The following is a 21,706-nucleotide window of genomic DNA, read 5'->3' as shown; positions in this document are numbered from 1 at the left end:
CAAACCCAACTTGCCATTTTCTTCCATACCATGTGGTTCTAATATCCACATCCTCCACAGCACTCCAGATTTTGGGCTGGGCATTCTGTTGTCACCTGAGTCTGTGCCTCCTTCCAACACACCAATACATAGCCACGCAGTGGATTCTGTTTGGCTCTTTGGATCTGAGCTTCCGGTGAAAACAAGATTTTTTTAAAAAATGATGTGACAGAAGAACATAGAAATGTCTGGAACGTGTTCAAGCCAGTGAAAACACTGAGAAGACGCTCTCCCTGCCGCCTCTCAGTGCAGACGAGTCAGACATGCCTCTGGGACACCCCGGCTCCCTTTGGCTGGCACAGGGAATGGAAACTTTGGCCACGGGTGGTTGTTTCTGCGGCTTCTCTACTCCTGGCCTCACCCGCTTCTCACTGATGATTTCCCAGAGCAAGCCTAATCTAGCATCAATCCATCCTCAACACCAGCCAGCCGGTCTCCATGCAGCAAGGCCCCATAGGCATGCTGGAGTCTCAACAGGAAATGTGCTTTTCCACTGAGCAAAAACAGACACTCAGGAGCTGACGGTCTGTGGAGTTATATGTGTGGTTCACTCAGGACCCTGTCACATTAAAGGAGCATATGAAGCCATATCCCCACATAGCTCAGGGGTGTGGGGAACAAGTTGCCGTCCATCACCCACCCTCCCGCCTGCACTCACATGGTTGGATTCCCAATCTCTACAGCAATTTATTGCAGGATTCCTTTGGAATGATCAAGAGAATGTTTGTGGAAGAAGCAGCATTTATGTGGCTCCTGAGTTAGCCTGGGTTGCCAGAAGCTGAGCCTGGCATGAGCATTCCTGTGAAAGCCGTGTTGGAAGTGCTCCTTGGAAAAACTGGTGAGAGAGCACACAGTGTGACCAGGAAAAGGTAGGAGGTCAAGAAGGGCATGGTGTCAAGCAGAATCCCACAGAGGGGAACTTCAGCACAACGGAGCCCTGGCTGCTGGTTCCTGGGTGTGGAAGCAGTCTGGTAGCTGGACTTAGCAAAATGGTAAAGGGCTTTCCAGCGAGGTGGACAGAACCCTGACTGCCAGCTTCTGTTCCATTATAGCAGCTTTCAGAGGAGTTTATGGGAGCAATAACAGCATCAGGCCTGTTCTTCCCCAGTGTCTAAACTTCTTTCTGTTGTAAGTTGGGCTCTTTTGCAAGCCCCAGTATCAACTCTTTCTGCCTTCTTGTGGGTTCCAACACACCAAGCAGACATTAGGGTACCAGCCATTTACCCCATGGAGTACGGTCATTTTTACCCCATGGCCTTAAAATGTACACATGTGAAAAAGGAGCCCTGGGGCATAGAAAGAGTCCCTACAAAAGGTGCCAACATGCTTTCCATCAGGATGTATCTCAGGCAACAGGAGAATCTGAGTCAGCTCCTAGCTCATTCTTAGCCCATGACAAATGTTGGGACACAAGTAGACATTTCCAGCACTTAAATAAGGCAAGAACTCCAAACCAGTCCCTTTTTGGGTAGAAGGGGCTAGGACCATTTCATCTGAATAGGAAGCTTTAGTTGGAGAAAGATACTTACCACAAGGCCTGCAGTGAGGAGCAGAATCCCAGATGCTACGTCCTCCAGGGTCATGTTTCTCCAGCCCGAGGCTTAGTAAAAGACTAATTAGGAAGTTGGCCAATTTTAGTCTTGGGTCCCATTTTGGGTTCTAATGTACTGTGAAATTTAATGCAATTCCACATGGTCTTGCAGATGCTTGCAAGGTGCAGTCATTTCTTTTGGATAAAAACAAAGTTAGGGTTTGCATAGGCGCATTTTTTCCCCTTTGAGCCTGGGGAGAAATGTGAGCTAAACCATGTCTAATGTTGATTCTGAAGAGGCTGCTGTGGTGTAGAAGGAAGGACACTTGCCTCAGAAGATCAAGTGGATCTTCTTACTTTGTGAACTGGGCCTCAGTTTCCCACTCTGTGAAACACAGAGCTCTCGAGTTCTCATGAGGATCAGGAAAGAGCATGCAATGGGAACAACGATATTAACATATTAAGAGATGCTACCGTTTCAGCTGGAGAACTTGGCTGTTTGTTCAAGCAGAAATGCATTAAAGCAGAGGTCCCCATTCCCCAGACCATGGACCAGTACCAATCCTTAGCCTGTTAGGAACTGGGCCACACAGCAAGAGGTGAGTGGTGGACGAGCGAGCAAAGCTTCATCTGTATTTACAGCCACTCCCCATGGCTCACATTATCACCTGAGCTGTGCCTCCTGTCAGATCAGTGGTGGCATTAGAGTCTCATAGGAGTATGAACCCTATTGTGAACTGCACATGCAAGGGATCTAGCTTGCACACTCCTCATGAATTTCTAATGTCTGATGATCTGTCACTGTCTCCCATCACCCTTAGATGGGACAGTCTAGTTGCAGGAAAAACAGCTCAGGGCTCCCACTGATTCTACATAGAGGTGAGTTGTATAATTATTTCATTATATAGTACAATGTAATAATAATAGAAATTAAGTACACAATAAATGTAAGTGCTTGAATCGTCCCCAACCCCCTCCCTCCCCACCAGTTCATGGAAAAATTGTCTTCCACAAAACGGGTCCCGATGCCAAAAAGGTTGGGGACCACAGCATTAAAGAGCCACCACTTCGTTCAAACTCTGGATGGCTCTGCTCCTCCCCCACCCGCACACCTTGTCTCTGCTTCCCTGTCCACCTGGACTGCCTCCTGCAGTCCTTCTCTAAGGTTCCACTCAAGCCTGACTTGCCCCATGCAGCCTTCACTCACTGTGCTGGCTCACGCTGACACCTTCCTTCCTGACCTCACCTCCCACTCACTATTTGATCCATATTAATAGCTATCAATTGTTATCAATATGGTTATAGCTATGGTTATCAGTTCAGGTAGAGAGACATTGTGGCAGATTGCATCTTCCCAAATGACCATAGCAAGAACTCCAAGACAACATACTCTTCTAGAATCTTGTCCTCCCCCACCAAAAATGAAGAGATAGGGTCCACTTCCCCTCCCTTTAAGAATGGTTAGATCTTTGTAACTGCCGTGACCAGCAGAAGGCAGTGTAAATGTTCTGCATGACTTCCTATGGCAGATCATAAAAGGCTGTATGATTTCCTCCTGGCGCTCTCTTGACATGTGCACGTGCAGCTCTGAGCCTCTATGTGAGAAGTCTCCAAGCTGAGAAGACCACATGGCAAGACCACAGACTTGGAGAGGCCAGGGAGCCCCAGCTGTTCCAGCTCCCAGGTGTTTGAGATCCCCTAGCCCAGAGGCCAGACAGGCAGTGCGTGTTTGAGTGTTCGTGTTTCCAGGTCCAGCCAGCATATGATTGCAATTGGAAGGACCACCTACCTGAGGCCGGTTGGTCAGCCCTTAAAAATGTGAGACAGAACAATAAAATGTCACAGTTGTCTTAAGCCATTATGCTTAGGATGGTTATTATGCAGATACGTATACGTACATACTATCTTAGTTCTGGCAGCTTTAAGAAAATACCATACTGGGTGGTTTATAAACACGGAACTTTATTTCACACAGTTCTGGAAGCTGGGAGTCTGAGAACTGGGTGGCAGCATGGTTAAGTTCTGGCGAGAGCCCTCTTCTGGGTGACAGACCTCTGACTTCTCCTTGTATTCTCACATGACAGAGAGCAGAGAGGGGAGACAAACTGTCTCATGACTCTTCTAGAGACAAGGTCTCGCTCCATCACCCAGGCTGAAGTGCAGTGGTTCTATCCTCCCACCTTAGCCTCCTGAGCAGCTGGGAATACAGCTGCATACCACTATGCCAAGCTAATTTTTCATGACTTTTATAAGGATACTAACCTTATTGGTGAGGGCTCCACCCTCCCAAACCCCCCATCGCACTGGGGATTAGGATTTCAACATATGAATTTGGGGAGGAGGGCATTCAGTCCATTACACATATACACCTATATGCTTACATATGCATATGTTTGTACGTATGCACACACACATAGATGCATGTATACCCATATTTACATACATGTATACACATGGATGTATACATACATACATAAATGTTTAGGGATATAGCTTGATTTCTTCAATCATCCTCCAGTTTGTGCATTTGTGTGTGTGTGTGCTGGAAGCTGGCTTCCCAGCTGGGCTGTAAACTCCTGAGATCGAGACTGTGCCTGAATAGTCCCTGTTACCCTCTGCCAGCTGAAGAACGACATGGTGGATGTAGCAACTCTGCCCTGAACCCTTGAGTTATATTGATGGGGAAATGTGTGGTGCACACCTATGTCCCTGAAAAGCTCATTACATGATACAAGTGGGATCAGAGTCACTTTGGTCCTTGAATCTTTCTCAAAGGAACCTGTATCCTTGGAAAGAACCATTTACCTGAAATTGTTGAGAATAAGTCGCTCGATTTGCTTCTGTGTCATAGACTCGATGGAAGGAAATGCCGCTCTCACCAGTCTCCCAGCTGTGGATACTCGGCCACCGCCTTGGAAGTTATTAGGCAGGGCCTCCTCTCCTCGTTCAGGATCCCCATGGGATTTGCCGCTTCCATCTTCAGATTCAAAAGCAGCTCTTTTGCTTCTCTCCTCATCTTAGCGTTACCTAGGAGATCAGAGATTTTATGAGTTAGGATTGACAGTCTGATCATATTTATGTGAGCTAGGCAAGAAAAGTTAAATATTGGAGTCTCTCATCGAATACAATATTATTTGGATAAAAAATTGTCTCAAACATTGAAAGGGTCGTTTTCTAAAAGAATGTATTTTAATAAATTTTCCTCCATAAATCTATATGAAATGCCCTGAAATTCAAAGTTATATAATACAGGAGAAAAGATCAGAGGAAGTAATGATATTAAATTCCTTTCCATCCTTGAAAATTCTGCTAAGTTATTTTACCCCACCCACTACATGAACTCAAACATCGTTATAAGAACTCAAACAGCCCGGTGAGGTGCAACGCAGCTTCTTCAAGTACCTGGTAAACCACTCCTCAGCTGGGAAGGCTAGAGAGTGGCTGTTGGTATCTTTGATCAGCCTTTGACTCAAGTGGGCCTGAAATTTGTCCTAGTTCACGACTGTAAATGTATACGTTTGCAAGAGGCCTCTGTGACATCATGACCAAGGTTATTACATCACAGAGTGGATGTTGCTACCACTACCTCTTGCATTATTTTGTCTTGTAATAATTGTATTTTGTGGATCTCTTTTAATCTGTTTTCAACTCCAACCAACCCTGCAATCACATATAAGTACATGGAAAGACAAAGATGACAGTCTTTGTGCCGATGACACAAACTCGTAGGTTCTGAGGGGGAGCAAGGAGTAATTGACTTATGATGGGTGATATGATGTCATTCTAACATAAAAACAAAGTGAAACCTTTTCCTCCCACTTCATGTCCACTTTTCCTCCTGGCTTGGAACATAAATTATGGTATTTATCATTTTGGTCTTAACTAACTCAACAACTAAGCCAAATTTTCACTGTCTTCCATAAAGAAAGTAAATGTTGATACTCAGGTACTTTATGTAATGGCCAGACTTGGTCAAAAGTTTTATTTTCTGCCCACTTTTCTTTCCTCTTCATAAAGCTTCACAAGTTTCTCTAGACTCAAAAAGCATTTATTAAACACCTACCTTGCTGCTGCCATGAATTTCAATTTGGCAACTTCACATGGGACATCAAAATCTGACACTTACAGGAAACATCTAAGAGATCCCACAGATTCTAAAGGAAAGTAGAACACAATTTCACCTTCTTGGCTGTAACTGGTTTCCAATATCATTTTGCCTTGAACACACATTCTTGCCTCTGAGCCTTGGGGCATCACCTGTCAGAGACATTAGAACCGCCACAGATGCTTGTTTGGGATGACTTGGCCTTGAAATATTTATAGTTGAGAGCTTTGGAAGGCTGCAGCATCTCTTGCTGTAATCTCCTACTGTTCTGATTGCTCTTTCTATCTGACTTGGGGTTTATCCATGTAAGTTGGCATGCAATTAGGTCACCTCCCAGGCCTTCCATCCTAGCTTGTCAGCCCATCCCAACGACCTTTACTTTCCCTAGGCTGTTATTTACCACCAGGCCACACCGTGACTCCAGGCAGCATACGTTCCATGAAGGACTTAATGTGGCTAAGGGCGAGTTTGGGGAATCTTTAATGTGAATTTGATTTGCAGCCGCTTATGATGTAGAATATATTCCAGAGGAAAGTGAAGAAAGCAAGCAGAGACTGGAGAGGATATGAACCTCAGAAGAAAACTACACTGGCAGTGGGCTGTAGCAGTTAGCTTTTCTCCTCGGAAACCTCCCCCAGGTGTGCAGCATATGGGAGATAGAACTCAGGCAGAAGCAGTAGTCTTATTCAGTTGAGGCATCAGAGATTAGAGCTTGGATCCCAGAGCAGCTGAAAATTGGGGGAAATCTCAGAAAGAAAGGAGTCAAAGAGGGAGAGCCCTATAATAGACATATAAATTTCCCTCAGGTCCATGACTGACCGCTGACCCTCACATGCTTGGGGATGACTCCACGTGGCCCAGGGAAAACAACAGCTGAAAGGCTTAAAGCAGGTATGTCAGCTGCTGTCTGGCACTGGGGAGACAAACTGAGAAGTGCAAGCCTCTAAAGTTAAAGGGGCTTGATAAACAGTTCAGATGTTCCATTGAAAGCCTATAGGGACCACATCTCGGAACTAAGGGCACACTTAAAACAGGCCTAAAATTACCACAAATGATGACCCACCAGTAATTCAATCAAAGCTTAAAACCTAAAACCACCTCTGGTTTTGTGGCTAGTAATTACAATCCTCCAATAATTCAACTTCCTATTAGAACAAAACTCAATACTTTTCAGAGGAAGATGACAGAATCCAGAATCTGCTCAGCCATCATCCATGAAGTCAAATATATAGTAAAAATATTTTTAGAAGACCGGGTGCAGTGGCTTATGCTTGTAATCTCAGCACTTTGGGAGGCTGAGGTGGGAGGATAGCTTGAGGCTAGGAGTTTGAGACCAACTTACATGATATAGCAAGACCCTGTCTCTACCAAAAAGAAAAAGAAAAATAGCTGGGCATGTTTATGCACACCTGTTGGGAGGCTAAGGTGGGAGGATTGCTTAAGCCCAGGAGTTGGAGGCTGCAGTGAGCCGTGATAGTGCTGCTGCTCTCCAGCCTTGGCAACAGAGTGATACCCTGTCTCAGAAAAAAATATATATATACTAGATACACATCAAGTAGATTCCAAATTCTCTTGCTTTGATCTTGCTTCTAAACTCTGACGGGTCTTCTTCTGCTATCTACAAAGCAGCACAGTGCCCTTCCTAAGATACCTCTCATGTCATCAGTTCCTGTTCTTGATCTGTAACCCAAAATCCTAGCTGGACACCAAAGCGCATTGTTGAAGCAAAAGGCACTTAGTATGTTTCATTCAGAGCTATAATGTGCCATCACCAGAGCCCTGTGACAGTTCAAGGAAATAGAGAAAAGTGAACAACTGAATTACTTTTTTGGTTTGAATTAATTATGCTCTTTTCTTAATTTCTGTTCATATTCAGAGGCAGATGTTGTCCAAGAGATGGAGCGTTGATATTTGGAATCTAAACTTTGGATGCACAAACTTAGCGATCTAACAAAAAATTACTGAGTTCACATCTATCCTTAAAAGAGTTTCAGGTGTAATTTGCAGATGCTTTAGTGCTTTGACCTAAAATTATAGGTAAGTGGTCAAAAAATATTGAATATATGGTAACATGAAAGGAAAAATGATTTCCTGCAGTTAACATCTGTATTTTCCCCTTAAGGAGGGGCCAGAGGTGGCCGAGACCAAAACTGAGCAGTAAACACAGCTTGTATTTTTTCCAGCTGAGCTAATCAATATTTTGTGTGCATATTTACATCTTCCTACAACGGCTACGCATATTCTTAGATATTTATTTCATTATCATAAACTAGAATTCAAGCTACAGATTAAAGGTGTCTCGATAAATTCCCTGAGGATACCAAATACATTCAAGCAGATGGATTAGTAGTAATTCTCCCCCTTTTAAATGGATTATATTCTAAAATAGGTGCAGATCAAACAAAATGATGTCAGGAATCACTATTACCAGGACCAAGGAGTGCCAGTTATTCTTTCGTTTTAGGACCTGGTTAGCAAAGCTTCAGTATAGGGAGATAAGAAGCACAGGTGTCCCTGTTCCCATTCCCCTAACCATCATAGACTTTGCTAATAGATGGAGATGCTCTGGCACACTGAGCCCCATCCAAGACTCAGCCTATCAGTCAATCATTAGCAGTCAAGCAATGAACATGAATGAGACCAATCTTCTATCCTTAAAATTGGCAATCGTGGAATAACACCACCAGGAGGAAAGAAAATGAGCAGTTTTTAAGAGGGGAAGCAGAGGGAAACTTTTGTGCTTTTCGTGAAATTCTGTTATTATCCTCCCATCTATAGACCAACAGAACCATAAAGGTTATTTCCAGCTCTGAAATTTGATGAGTTAACATTAAAAAATGTCACTGGTTTTGAAACCTCCAGCCATTTAGCATGCACACTTCACCTTCTATAAAATAAATGCTTAAAGATTAAAAACATTCCATGTAGATTCCTGTAGGGAATTACTACTTTCCAAAAGCACTACTTCAAGTGCATTTTTTTCTAGAAGTGTTTTTCATGCAATCTCATCCTTTCTGAGGGCATTGAACAAGAATGGGCATTCCTTGTAACCTCCGTGGGTCCTATTGAGGAACTACTTAGTGGGTTCCTGTGTACATCAGCCTGTTCGTCTGGATCAACAGCAGACATAACATGAGAGATGCATCACTTGGGTCAGACCCTAGGTCATCCATTCAAACATTCTGTCTCTGACGTTGGCACCAAGGGACACTTTGAGAAACAAAGGAGTCCAAGAAGAGCATCAAGTTCTGAACACCACAGGGAATTTACCATGAATATTTCACTTTCTTTAATGAGAATTCATTAGTGACACACCCTTGATAATCACATGTGAGCAACAAAAGCATGCCGTAGGCTCTTGCCCTTGCAAACAGACCTCCTATCTGCTGCCATGTTTGTGGCCTGAGAAAACTACATTATTCATGAGATTGCTGTATTTTCTACAGTAGCTGCTGGCTGAAAGACATGAGCAGCACTGATGCCATGGTTTTTTATTATTGATAAAGAAATATGTTTCTAGTTTGTCAAATTACATTTCAGTGCTCTGCTAGGCCAATAGTCTATGTAACTAATGATTGGAGTTCTTTAGTTCCAAAGAATGTCTGTTCTCTTCCAAGAGAAAAGTTTGTGGGCTGATTGTTTAAAATCTTCTGCCAATATGGACATGAGAAAAAGAGCTCTTAAGTGGGAACCAAGGGGCTTCTCATGATGTTGGATCAACTTCAGCATCATGAACAAGGAGCAAAGTCAGTTCCCCAACCTGCATTCAGGAGTGAGCAGGTCCATAATGCTATCTAGATTGCAACTCCACCACAAATTGTCCATACAGACTATTGCCATGATTTAGGGAAAAATTCATCCAAATGTGTTTAAGTTCTTTTCTGGAAAAACAAATCTTTGTTGAAATAGAGAGAGGAAAAAGTGCAAAATTCCTAACTCTCCTTTTCTAAATGTGGGTTTTCCAGAAGTAGTCCCAGAAACAGACGCAAGTACAAGTTGTTTGTTTCTGAGATGATCCCAAGTATAGGAGTTGGGAAGTGAGACAGCGAGACAATGACAGATAGACAACCAATCAAAGGCATATTACCACTGTGAGCAACCAGAGCTTAATTTTGCTGGTAACAGTGTAGAACACACCTCAGCGTTATCTCATCCAGGTAGTGGGGGAGCTGGGGTATTTATACACCCACCTTTCATCAGACTTTGGTTGACAGCTTCTCCTGAGAGAAAGAGTGGTATCAATTCTCCAGCATATCCAGCCTGCAGTGCCTGGGCAGGAGATCCTTTCTCAGCTCTGGAGAAAGCTTTCAGGTAAAGAGATGCAGGTGCTTAGTACAAAAGAGGTAGAGCCCCAGGACTGTGGGCCTGGTATTGATGTCTTGGGAAACGCCCCTATCTATATTTCTCCCTCTCCATTTTTTAATAAATTAGAAACAAACAGAGCTATCATTTGATAGGTACTTGCCCAATTTTAGATATCGCATATTTCATAAGCATCATCACCATCAATCCTCATAATAACCGCATAAATGAGTCTTGTTTTCATTTTCCCATTTTGCACATTAACAATTAAGACTCAAAGAGGTTAAAGAATTTTCCCAAAGCCACAGAACTTATGAGTGGTAAAGGAGGGATTCAAATCCAGGCCTTCAGGCTTTTGCAAAATGCTGGTTGCCTGTGGTAAGCAAATGTTACCACATAAGCATTTGGCTGATCCAGCTTTTCTTAGCAAATGTGATTGGCAATACCATTTTGATTGACAGTTTGATGATCCCTCTAGGCCATCTGTTTCCATGACTTGTGGTTGCATCTTCCTTCACAGAGATGCTTCTCATGACCTTGTTTTCATTCACACATCAATCCATTTGAATCTGAACGTTTCTGGTTTTTGAAGGGAAGGACTTATGCCCTTAAAAACTAAGAAAAAACGGGGTAGTTTGTTCTTTCTAGGACAGTGGAATTAACATATTAGAAAGTTGGACCCTAGTTTGATCTCAGCTCTTCCACTAATGTCTGAAACTTGGGCTGATTACTTGCCCTCTTTGGACCTCAGCTTACCTATCTGTACATTCTGTAAATTGGGATAATGCTTCCTATCATATAGAAGCAATGAAAAAGTAATAAATATATTTGTAATACTTGATAAAGGTTATTTCCATTCTTAAATTCAGAGTACTTAAGGTATTAGGATGATTTCAAAGAGAGTCCCCCTGCTCTCAAGCTAACCTCAACTGTTAACTCCCCAGTGATAAGGGCTGTGTACCTTTAACTAGTGTTGAGTATGGTATCCAGCAGATGGTAAGGGCTGAAAGTAGTGATGTTTTGGCACAGTATTGATTTAATAAATTTTCCAGTGTTATTAAGATATGGTCTTTAGAACCAGACAAAAATTCAAAAGATGATCTTAGAACAGACTGGTTCCCTGGAACACCCAGCACCTCCTGTTGCCAGATGCCTTCTCCCATGCCTGCCTGAGGTTTGCTTGACCTCGTTGAATGTAAGCATGCGTTGAATGTCTCCAAAACATTTCCAAAGACTAAATATTTAGAAAATTAAGTTATGCATTTATGTACTTTCACACAGATTCTTCTGTGGATAATTTTGTTCAGTGGCCTTTTAGTTATGACAGATGTGTTAATTGCCTCAACCAACACTTATTAAGTGACTTGTGTGCTAGATATTTTGTTAGATACCAGGGCTACAGAGAAGAATAAATATCCTACAACCTTAACCTCCCTCCTCCAGTCTATTGGAGAAGAGAGAAAACAACCAAAAATTGCTGCAAGGCAAGACCTGACATGCAAAAGGCTCTAGGGATGCCAAGGAGCAAGGACCATATGCATTTCTCACAAGGAGTTAGGATATGCTGGGTAACAAACAGCCCCCAAAGATCAGTGGCTACCAAATACAACAATGTTATTTTTACTCATGCTACATGTACAAAATGCGTGTATTGGGGGTTGGGGATTCTGGTATCAGTCACTTAGGAATCCAGGCTGACGGGAGATGCACATTGCATCCTGATGTATTTTTCAAGAAATGCTGAGACAAGAAAATGCAAAATGGTGAGCCAGGCACTGGTTTAAAAGCCACATGCAATCCACATCATTTTGCTCACATTTCACTAATCAAAGCAAGCTGCATGGCCTTAACCTAACTTTGAAAGGGATGTAGCAGTACTCCTCCTAGGTCTCTGGAACAATGAGAAATGGGGTATTTGTGAATAGCCCTCATTGCCACCAGTTGGCATCTAGTAGTTGGGAGTTTGACTGAGCTGTCCCTCCCAAAGCCATTTCTCAGCCAATAAGTCTGTCTTGTGTTTATACAAAACCACCTCCTGAGAGAAAGGCCCTCTGCATTCAGTCACACTTGGTATTTGTTGTCCTCTTTCATGTATCCCAGCCTGGTGGGTGCTGATGACAGAGAGAGAAACAACAGGGCTCCTGTCCTCAGGGAACTGAGCTCATGGTGCCACTGAGTCCATGGTACACATGGACAAGCAAATGCCTACAGTGTGGTTGGAAAATAATTTGATGAGCACTGGGACAATGTGATGGGGCCACAGAAAGAGAGGCAGGGAAGGTTTTGTGAGAGGCAGAGGAGGTACCGCACCCGGCAAACAAAGTTTTTACAGTGCCCCAGGAAAAGTGGCAGCAACAGGCTTTACTAAGACAGATGAAAGCATCTGAAACAGAAGCTTGAAGCCACCTATCACGGCAGGGGGAAGCTGGATAGCATCCAGACCGCCATTTTTTGGTGCAATTCCTGACAGACTAATCCATAAAGCTGCATTGGGTATTTTGTCAAGAGAAGGTCCCTGGGATGGCAGACTGGTGTTCTGATGGCTGCAGCAGCCCACGTTCCTTTTGCTCAGACATGTTAAGGGAGCCAGGCTTTTTAGGATGTGTTAATCTTCATTTTGGGCTGCTCCATTTGATCAACATGTGATGAGTATGTCTAAAGATGGCATGAGTGTTCCTGCTGCATTTTTTTCAAGCAAAGGAGAAAAGATTCTCTGCCTCTGCGAACCTCCATTTAGACTCATCAAACTCTGGCCTCATGAAAGCAGCCAGGAGGGAGAAGCAGGGAAGCTGATTGCTGTTGCCTTGGTAAGGGGAATCCACTCCACTCAGGTCCCTGTGGTTTCCATGGGAACAGCACTGCTTGTTTCTGCAGGCCCCCAGGGCTGGCCGGATGTACTGAAAGGAAAATTGGGGGATGAAAGAGAGGAGCAGAAAGAGACTTTGAGGACCTTGAAGGCATTTGGGGAATGACTCTCAGCTGGATGAGGCTGCTCCGTTCTCCCTGCATAGGTAGCTGCTTTTAACAGGCCACGTGGGCCACGTGGCCCCAACAGGCTGAGTACCGGAAGCACCTACCTAGAGGCACATGCAGCTGTCATGGACTAACCACCATCCAGAGAAACAGATGCCAATGCAAGGAAGGAAGGAACTGGCAATATGTAGATTTCAACATCAAGGCCAGAGATGAATGTGCCCTCTACCCACACCAGGCCAGCATGTCATTGTTATAATTTAGAATATTGATATGTGACCCCAAGAAGCACGGCGGGAGGTATTTCACATTCACTATCTGCACTCTTCATAACAGCCCTGCAGGGATGACATCAACACACCCATCTACAAATGAAGGAAATGAGGCCCCATGTGGCACAGAAGGAGATCTGGACCTGAGTCTGATTCCCCACTGTGGGATCTTATGCAAAATCTAACTGATCACCCAAGGAAAATGTTAGTTCCCAAATTCAACAAACATCCTAGCTCAATCTTTAAAAAATGCACTGAGTACTTTTGGATTTGGTGCAAGGACACACACCCGGAGAGGGTGGCATCAGCACCAGCCATCAGCTGTGGGAGGCACTAGAGGTCCCACATTGTCTTACCTCTTGTTCTAGAAGTGAAGCAACTGAGGCCAAGAAGCACTTGGCAGAGCCTTCCAGTCCAGTGCACCACACTGTCTGCATACTTTTCTTGGAAAGCTGCAGCTATTCAGAAGAGCGCATGCCCCACCCACACCTGCAAGGCACTGGAGTGGGTCTCCAATTGGAGGGCTGTTGCAGTCTCCAGGAGGCAAGCACAGCTGCTGTTGCGGCTCTTTTCTTGAACCACTGGGTCAACTGGGCAGAGTGGATTTACCCCATCCATGCCCGAGGTCTGTTCTCAGTTCTTCATCCCACTGAGACTTATCAGGCATCTGCTGTGTGCACTGCAGTGTGCTGCGTTTGGACCAGAGGGAATGGGAAGGAGGATCCTCAGAGGCCATTTTTCAGATGGTCAAAAGGCAAATTGAGGCCCAGAGAGATGAAATGACAGGTGACCAAAGCCACACTTTGGGCATGTTGGCATTGAGCCTCAGATTTCCAGATTCCCAATTGAGGACACTTTTCTTGACTCCAGGCTGATCCCTTCCTTAGGAAGACTAAACACTGCGACACCAAATTACTTTAGAACCACAGCAAGGCAACACTGAGTGAAATAGCGATGTTAATAGTAGGCTGTGTACATAACACACACATAGGAGCTGACAGAGATCAATGAGAAGTCTTATGGCCTCCCTAAACGAAGCTGCTTTGCCAGTGGGTCTCTAGAATAGGATTCTTCCTGACTTACATTCTGTTCTACAGGGTCATCTGGCAATGAATGCCCTTTGCAAATTAGTCAAAGAAGCTTCTAACATGGTGGAATTGGTTATGTAATATAAGAACATGTTACAACCCTAAGTCTTAACATTGGGGTCCTACCATGCTAGATTCAGAATGCAAGTCTTAATAACAGTTTATCCTGATTTTATGCTTGTGCAGAGGGACTCCCTTCTGCCACTTCCACCCCATGCCCCACTGCTGTGTGCTGAAGCTAATTATGTGTATATAAGTTATGGTCTGTCCTTTTCTGGACATAAGATACCTTGCATCTCCTCTTCAGTTCTTATGCAAAGGAGGCTTGGGAGATGCTGTGGACTGAGTGTTTGTTCCCACTTCCCAGATTCATATGTTGAAGCCCTAACCCCCAAAATGATGGTATTTGGAGATAGGACCTTTGGGAGGTCATTAGGGTCAGATAAAGGTATAAGAGTGGGACCCCAGTGATGAGATTAGTGTCAAATAAGAGAAGGAAGAGACCAGAGCTTATTTGTACCATGACATGTAGATACTGCAAGAAGAAGGTGGCCTCTGCCAGCCGGAAGACAGCCCTCACCAGAACCCAACCATGCTGGCACCTTTATCTCAGACTTCTAGCCTCCAGAGCTATGAGAGATAAATGTCTGTTGGTTAAGCCCCCAAGTCTACGGTATTCTGTTGTATCAGGCTAGGGCAGACACGGGCATTCCTACACCCAGACATGTGGATGGTTTCTTGATATATCACCTGTGACTCTTTCTAGGGCCTTCTCTAGCCCTGGAAGCATGCTTGGCTTGGCCAGTGCAGGGCTCAGCAGAAGTATTGAAGAATTAGTGCCTTTGGGACAGCCCTAAACAGTGACAGGCAGGCATCAGTGGACAGAGCCCCCCACCCTACTGCTGACCCAGCAGTAGACAACTCTGAGACCTGCTTTCCTCTGTCTCCCAGCAAGCTTGAGGCCACTCTGCCAGCCCCTTCCCCTCCCAGCCTCATCTCTCCACCCTGCTCCCGATGCTTCCTGGGATCACCTCCCAAACAAACTGCTGTCATTCAAATCTTTTTCTCAGGGTCTGCTCTTGAGGGCCCCAGTCTAAGGCATGGGCATTCGGAACCTATGAGGGAAGACACTTCTTGCAGGGCAGGAGAAGAGGGCTTAGCTCAATTTTTAGATGAAATCTCTCCTTGTGACTTTTTTTTCAAACGATAATGCATGTATAAAAGGGAAAATAAAATACATGTAGTATTCTTTGTAAGTTATGAATGAGTCCTTTGAAACCATTTTTCCAATTTTGTTATTTTCCTGATATGTGTTTCCTGAGAGGAGCTGTAATGAAAAAGTGGTCAGAGTGGTTGAATGTCAGGTGAAGTTTGTTAGGTGAGTATTTAACCTGGTCATTCTTTCCACATTGCTATTGGCCACCAAATAAGACTTTTTGTTGTTCTTGAAGAACGGTGATTCAATACCGTTAGACTGGCTGTCCTCTGCCTTCCCCACCCTGACCCTGGAGCTCCCACCTTCCACCCACATTCAACTCGGTGAGGAGGCCCACAGTGCCGGCCGCTCCATTCGCAGGCTCTGCTACTGACTGTGCCAGACTGGAGGCTCTCATTGCCCCGTGGAGAATTTTCACACACTTCCTCATGGCCAGCTGTGACTGCTGACGGAGGTGGGGGAGGGCGCACTTTTGATAGAGAAGCTCCCAACTAGGCATGGATCAGAGAGCAGGCCCTGGAGAGCAGACCAAGATCAGGTCACTGGTAAGCTGCCCACTTCCTGAAGGGAGGGAAGAGAGGGTTGCTGAGCCTCCAAGGAAGGAGGACCCTGAAGACGCTCCTGTGGTTTCTCCTTGGCTCACCCCTGCCCGGCCAGAACTTTGGGCAGCTTCTTGGTGGACTGCCCTGAGCCAGCACGGGGCCCTTTGGGTCCTGCCCCATCCAGGGCTAAGCCTCCAGTGTGTCTTCCCCAGGGGCCCAGCTGGGGCCACCATGTGGGCTGGCATGGAGGCCTCTGACAAGAAACCACCTCCATCAGAGAGCCGGGCCCAGTGGGATCCGTGTATCCGCATTGCTTCATTCAGCCAATTGATGTTCATGTTACGGAGAACTGAAAATCAGAATGCCTGGATTCAGAACCCGAGCCTGTCACTTACTGACGTGGTGCCCTTGGTGGAACAGGTGTGCTCCCTGGCCCTCGGTGGCCTCATGCATGGGGCGGCAGTGAGGCAGGAGAACGGAGCTGGGCTGGAGAGAACCCAGTGCAGACGCAGATGATGCTCATGGGGTGCCTTTCACTCCCTTCCTGTGCTCCCTCTGTCCCTTGTTAGTGATCGCAGAGGAAGCTTGTGAGGCAGGAAGTAAAGAGGTAACTGGATGCCACATACCTGTACCCCCTCTACCCCTCATTGATGATTGGGGACCTCAAGCGGTTTCCACGTGTGATTCTTTTGCTTGGCACTGCCCCAGGGCATATGACTGGCTTGTTTCCCCGTGGGTGATGGCTGTTGTGATTGATAAATTAACTCAGCATCCCATCTCTAGCTTCCAGCTCTGGGACTAGGAGAACAATAGGAGAGGTGACCTTTGAACCCTAGGACCGGCGAGTGCCAAAACACCCTGTGGTAGCTACACTGAAAAATGCAAAGAAAAAAAAAGCCCATTGCTTCCCCTCCAGGAGTGTGGCAGCTGAATGTAGATCAGATCAAATCCTCTTTTGGGAGGAGGTCACGGAAGGAAGAGGTCAGAGGGCAGAATGAAATTGCAGATCCATGCAGAAGGGGGATGGCATGTGTGAGGGGCGTCCCCAGCCCTGGGTTTGCTGAGTGTGCAGCCCTATTCCCACTTCCCAGCCATGGAACCCAAGCATGTTGTCCCATCTATCTTCCCCTTGGGTTCTTCACCTACAGAATTGGAATAATAACCTGTTTGTGAGGATAAGATGGGATCACAGGGGCAAAGTGCAAAGTACAGGGCTTGCCGGGAGCAGGTGCTCAATAAATGCTCGCTGTTGTCATCCCTCTGCCCCCACATTAATTTCCAGATCGTGGCTTCATTTTGGTCCCCAAGGAAACTCCTCCAGGCTTCTCCCAGTTTATTTATTCATTGGTCAGTGGGGCGCCGTGCAGCCTGTTTAGAGCAACTTCAACTTAGAAAAATCCTTGCGTAATCTTGACATTCCTGTCTTTTCTTGTCTCCTTTTTTATGTTTAAAGGACCATACAAAACTAGAGAGTGTGATTAGCTGGACGTACAGGTGGATCTTGCTTTCTAAAAACAAAAAACAACTTTATTGAGATATTACTGACATATAAAAATTGTATATGCTTAAGGTATACAACTCGAGCTTTTGATATGTAGATGCATTGTGAAATGTTAACCGCATTTCAGTTCCTTAACATATCCATTACCTCTACATAGTTACCATTTATGTGTGTGTGTGTGTTTGTGTGTGTGTGTGCTGACAAGATTTAGATCCACCCTCTTTGCAAGTGTCAAGTATATAATGTAGTATTTTTAACTCTCCCCCACTTGCTGTACATTGGAAGGTGAGCCTTGCTTTATATACTAAATGTACCCTTTGGCCCAAACACCTCATGTGGCTCCAACCTAAGACCTGCATAATGCCTTAAGCAATGCTGCCTTGGATGCAGAGAGCAGAGCCTTTTCGAGCAGTGACCGATGGCTTGTGTCTTGCACAAATCCTCTGGGCAAGCCAGGGGTCGCCAGCAGAATTGGGCCTGGGTGTCTCAGAGGTTTTCCACTCACTCCTTAGCACCACTGTCTTTGTCTCTTCTCCCCTTCCTGGCTGCACTGCCTCTCTCATGCACAGTGCATCCTGGAGTCACCTCCCAGATCAACCACATACCTCCACATCCTTGTCGGAGGGTCTGCTTTTAGGGGAATCCAAAATAAGACAAGAGGCAAGCAACTAACATCTAGCGCATCCTCCCCCATCAAATGGTGGTGGTTTCTCTAAGAACTCACTAGAGAAAGACTTGGAGGCCTCATCAAGCTCAGAGGAAAAGACTTCTTTCAACAGCCAGTGATGTCTGCCCATGTGGGGCTGTGGGTGGGGGCAGTGTGTGCTGCTCCTACCGCGCCTGATGGGCACATCCTCCAGCAAAGGAGCTATGGATTCCTATCGGAGGGACCACAGGAGGCTTCATAAAGGAGAGGAGATGTGAGAACCTAGCCCAGAAAGTTGATTGGATTTTATGAGAGACAGGAGGCCCGGTTAGTGGTGGAGGACCTTCTTGGTCAGTTCACGGATTCCAGTTTTCATCTCATGGCAGAGAGGTTTTGGAACATTGAGAAGGCATGAACATCCCTGTGGTTGGCATTCCAGTCCAGCCACAAATTGAGGTCAACTTAGAAAGGGGAGCAGTGGGAGGGAGCAGGGAGGGGGTTGTTCTATTAGCACACGGGGCCCACATGCTAAGCCAGGTCAGGCAAAGTGGAAAAGGAGCAAAATGAAGACCCACTTAGAGCAGGGGCCTCAAATCTGTCTGAGCCACAGACCCCTTTGATGATCCAATGAAACCTACAGCCCCTGCTCAGAAAAGCAGTTTTCAGTGCGTGCATGCAGCAAAGTACGTAAGGTTACACACGGAAACTGACTGTGTGGAAATGAAGCTGTCAAAATGTTAGAAAACAAATTTTCAACATAGTAGTTCACGTGCTTCCTCATTAACACTTTTAAATCGCAGGTGGTGACCTCACAACCACCATAAGATTGAAGCAGTGGGTGAGAGCTGCATAAGTATGATGGTATGACGTGTTATGAAAGTATCTGTGGGGCCGAGTCCCAGGTTCTGCTAACACTACTGTGGTTGGTTGCCCACGTTCTTATCTAAAGGAAACACTCAATTCTGGTTGGTTTTGTGAACTTAAAGATGTAGGGTTTTTTTCTCATCCAAGTTCATGGACCCCATGTTAAAACCAAGACTCTAAAAAGGGGCTGGTAATGCTGTCCCAGACCTACAGCACTGAAAATGTGGTCACCTGTGCTGAGACGATTTTCTTTCTCTGTTCTTTAGCCCTGCATGAATTCCCCAATGACATCTTCACCAACGAGGATAGAAGACAAGGCGCAGTGGTCCTCCATGTGCTCTGTGTAAGTACCCCTCTGTGCCTCTGCCTGGAGGGTCCATAGGCCAGGCCTAGGGGTGGGGGGTGAGGCACCTGAGGCCCCCAGTGGAGTCTCTCTGCCCTCCTGTTCACACGCCTGGTGGGAGTCCCCCGAGCCCTATAGGGGGCCATCACCAAATGGAGACGAAAGACTGCAGCTTTCGAAGGTGGAGCCATCTGTTATGCACTTTCCCTTCATGTTAGTGCCCAGAGTGTGGGCTCGAAAGTCAAACAGCCCCACTCTCCATGACTTAACCCTACTCTCTGCTCAAACACCACCCTCTTGGGGGAGCCCTTTCCTAACCAGCCTTTCTGAAATGCCACCGTATTTCTTCTTACCCTGCTTTGTTTTCCTCCATGCTACCTACCATTGCATAGTTATTTGCTTTTCAACTTTTCACCCTCACTCACACGTAAGCCCCTGAGAACAGGGACTTGGTTTTGTACACGACTTCATTCCCAGACCCCTTCTTGGCACGTGGTAGGGACAGAACATTTGCTCACTGAGTGGATTCTATGTAATGTCAACTGGCACCATGTCTGACACATAGAAGGTGAACAAGAAAAGCTTGTTCTCTTCCCATCTGGCCTCTTACTGTCCACCACTGCCCTAGCATCTTCTGCCACAGAGCCAGTGGCTCTAAAGTCTGTGGTCCCCTTGTCCCCATTTGGAGGGTTTGGGGGAAGGCATGCATGTGACAATGTCTAAGGAGTGGACAGCTGTCCGACAAGAAATCTCTGAGCCCAGTTCTGGACTAGGTACATTACTGCTCCCCCATCTCTGTGGCGTTCCCTCTCCCCCAGAATTCCCTCTCCCCTGAATTCCATTCTAGTTATTTATTGCTGTGGCACGAACTCCCCATGTGTAGTGGCATGCCCAGTCACTGTGTCGTTTTGCTTTGGGTTGTTTGTGGTGAGTGCTCAGAAGGAGCAGGGTGAGAATGCTGCTCCACGGAATCCAGGGCCTCAGATGGACCGACTCCCGTGGCCGTGGCTGGGCCACTGATCCTAAAGGGTTTGTCTCTCCCATGCCTGGTATGTGGAGTGGGATGGCTGAGGGACTGGCTCAGCTGTGGCTATTGAGAAGAACACCTACAGTGACCTCTACAGTGTAGCAGCCTCAGGCAGTCCAGGGAGCTCAGAAAGGGAGGGTGACTGAACCTTGAAGTCCCGTGGTGTAATTTCCACCGTTATAGTCACAGCCCACTGTGATTCAATAGAGGGGTCAGAGACCTTGCTTTCAACCCACAGCTGGAGCAGGTCAGCAGGCACAGCCTGGGCTCTGGAGTCGGAGCAGACATGGGCTTGAAGCCCACTTCTGCTGGCCTTGCTTTATGTGTCACTTCCGGGAGGACACTTGACCTCTTAACTCACAGGCCACCTCGATCTTGACTCCTTTTCTGGGTAAAATCAATCAACTCTTCAACTGGTCTCCCACTCCCCAAAAAGGGAGCATGAAAAGGCTCTTTTCTACAAGGACATTCTCTAAAAATACCAAATGAGTAAGGAGAGCCTTTGCAACCTCCCAGCCCTCCCTGCCTTTCAGGGAAGTTGCGTGCACTGAGCCATTAATATGGATGTCACCTTCGGCACCAAGGAGGCTACCCTGTCACAAGGCTGAGGAGCCCCAGGCACTGAGTTGGATCCGGAATTCCCTGGCAGACATTAGCATCCTGATGCTTTGACATCTGAGATATGAGATTTCCACTCTGGACCCAAACACTGCGTGCTTTCGGCCTCCTGAAGAGATGTTGTCGCCTGCAGCTGCATGGCCCTTTCGCCCCACCTCCATCTCCCCTCTGGACTCACTAAGTCATCAACTGGAGGCAGAGGGGGTTCATTTTTCTTGCTCTTCGTGAGCCCAGAATACCCAGGAAGGTTTCTGCTGTCTGTGGTAGTGCATTTCCAGGCTGGCATAAAGGCAACTTGGGCACAAATGCATACTATCCTCTTTAAACACTTCCCTAAGTGTGGGCATGAGCCTACAGGTTAGCACTTTGTAATCACTGGAATCCAGTGCCACTGTTAGCCCCTGCCCTGGGCTCTACACTTTAGAATCCACAGGGCAAGGAGTTCATGGACCAAGACCAGTGCCCACCCCTTCAAGATTATGTTCCAAGCACACAGAAGCCCAGAATTCTCCACCCGAATAGCCGTGAGCCTGCTACCAAGGCCTGTGCACGTCTCCTCCCTGGCTCCACCTCTTGGAGGGAAGAGACCCAAGTGGGGCAAGCTTCAACACACAACATACATGACTGTAGTCCAGTGTG

The 21,706-nt window shown here is 46.1% G+C and overlaps 1 protein-coding gene across 4 annotated transcripts in view; it reads left to right on the top strand.

Annotated features, from left to right (window-relative positions):
• The window catches only part of SLC24A3 (solute carrier family 24 member 3), a 498,810-nt gene that overhangs the window by 275,757 nt on the left and 201,347 nt on the right, over positions 1 to 21,706 (top strand). For all 4 annotated transcript variants that reach the window (XM_023217772.3, XM_023217771.2, XM_023217770.2 and 1 more), the window contains exon 3: positions 19,346 to 19,422. In XM_023217772.3, coding sequence (XP_023073540.2) covers positions 19,346 to 19,422 — 77 coding nt within the window. The remainder of the gene's footprint in view (positions 1 to 19,345; positions 19,423 to 21,706) is intronic.

This window comes from Piliocolobus tephrosceles, chromosome 20, assembly GCF_002776525.5.
Source record: "Piliocolobus tephrosceles isolate RC106 chromosome 20, ASM277652v3, whole genome shotgun sequence".
In the NCBI taxonomy this organism is placed as follows: Eukaryota; Metazoa; Chordata; class Mammalia; order Primates; family Cercopithecidae; genus Piliocolobus; species Piliocolobus tephrosceles.
The sequence above is the reverse complement of the archived record's forward strand: the minus strand, read 5'-3'. Positions and strand labels throughout refer to the sequence as shown.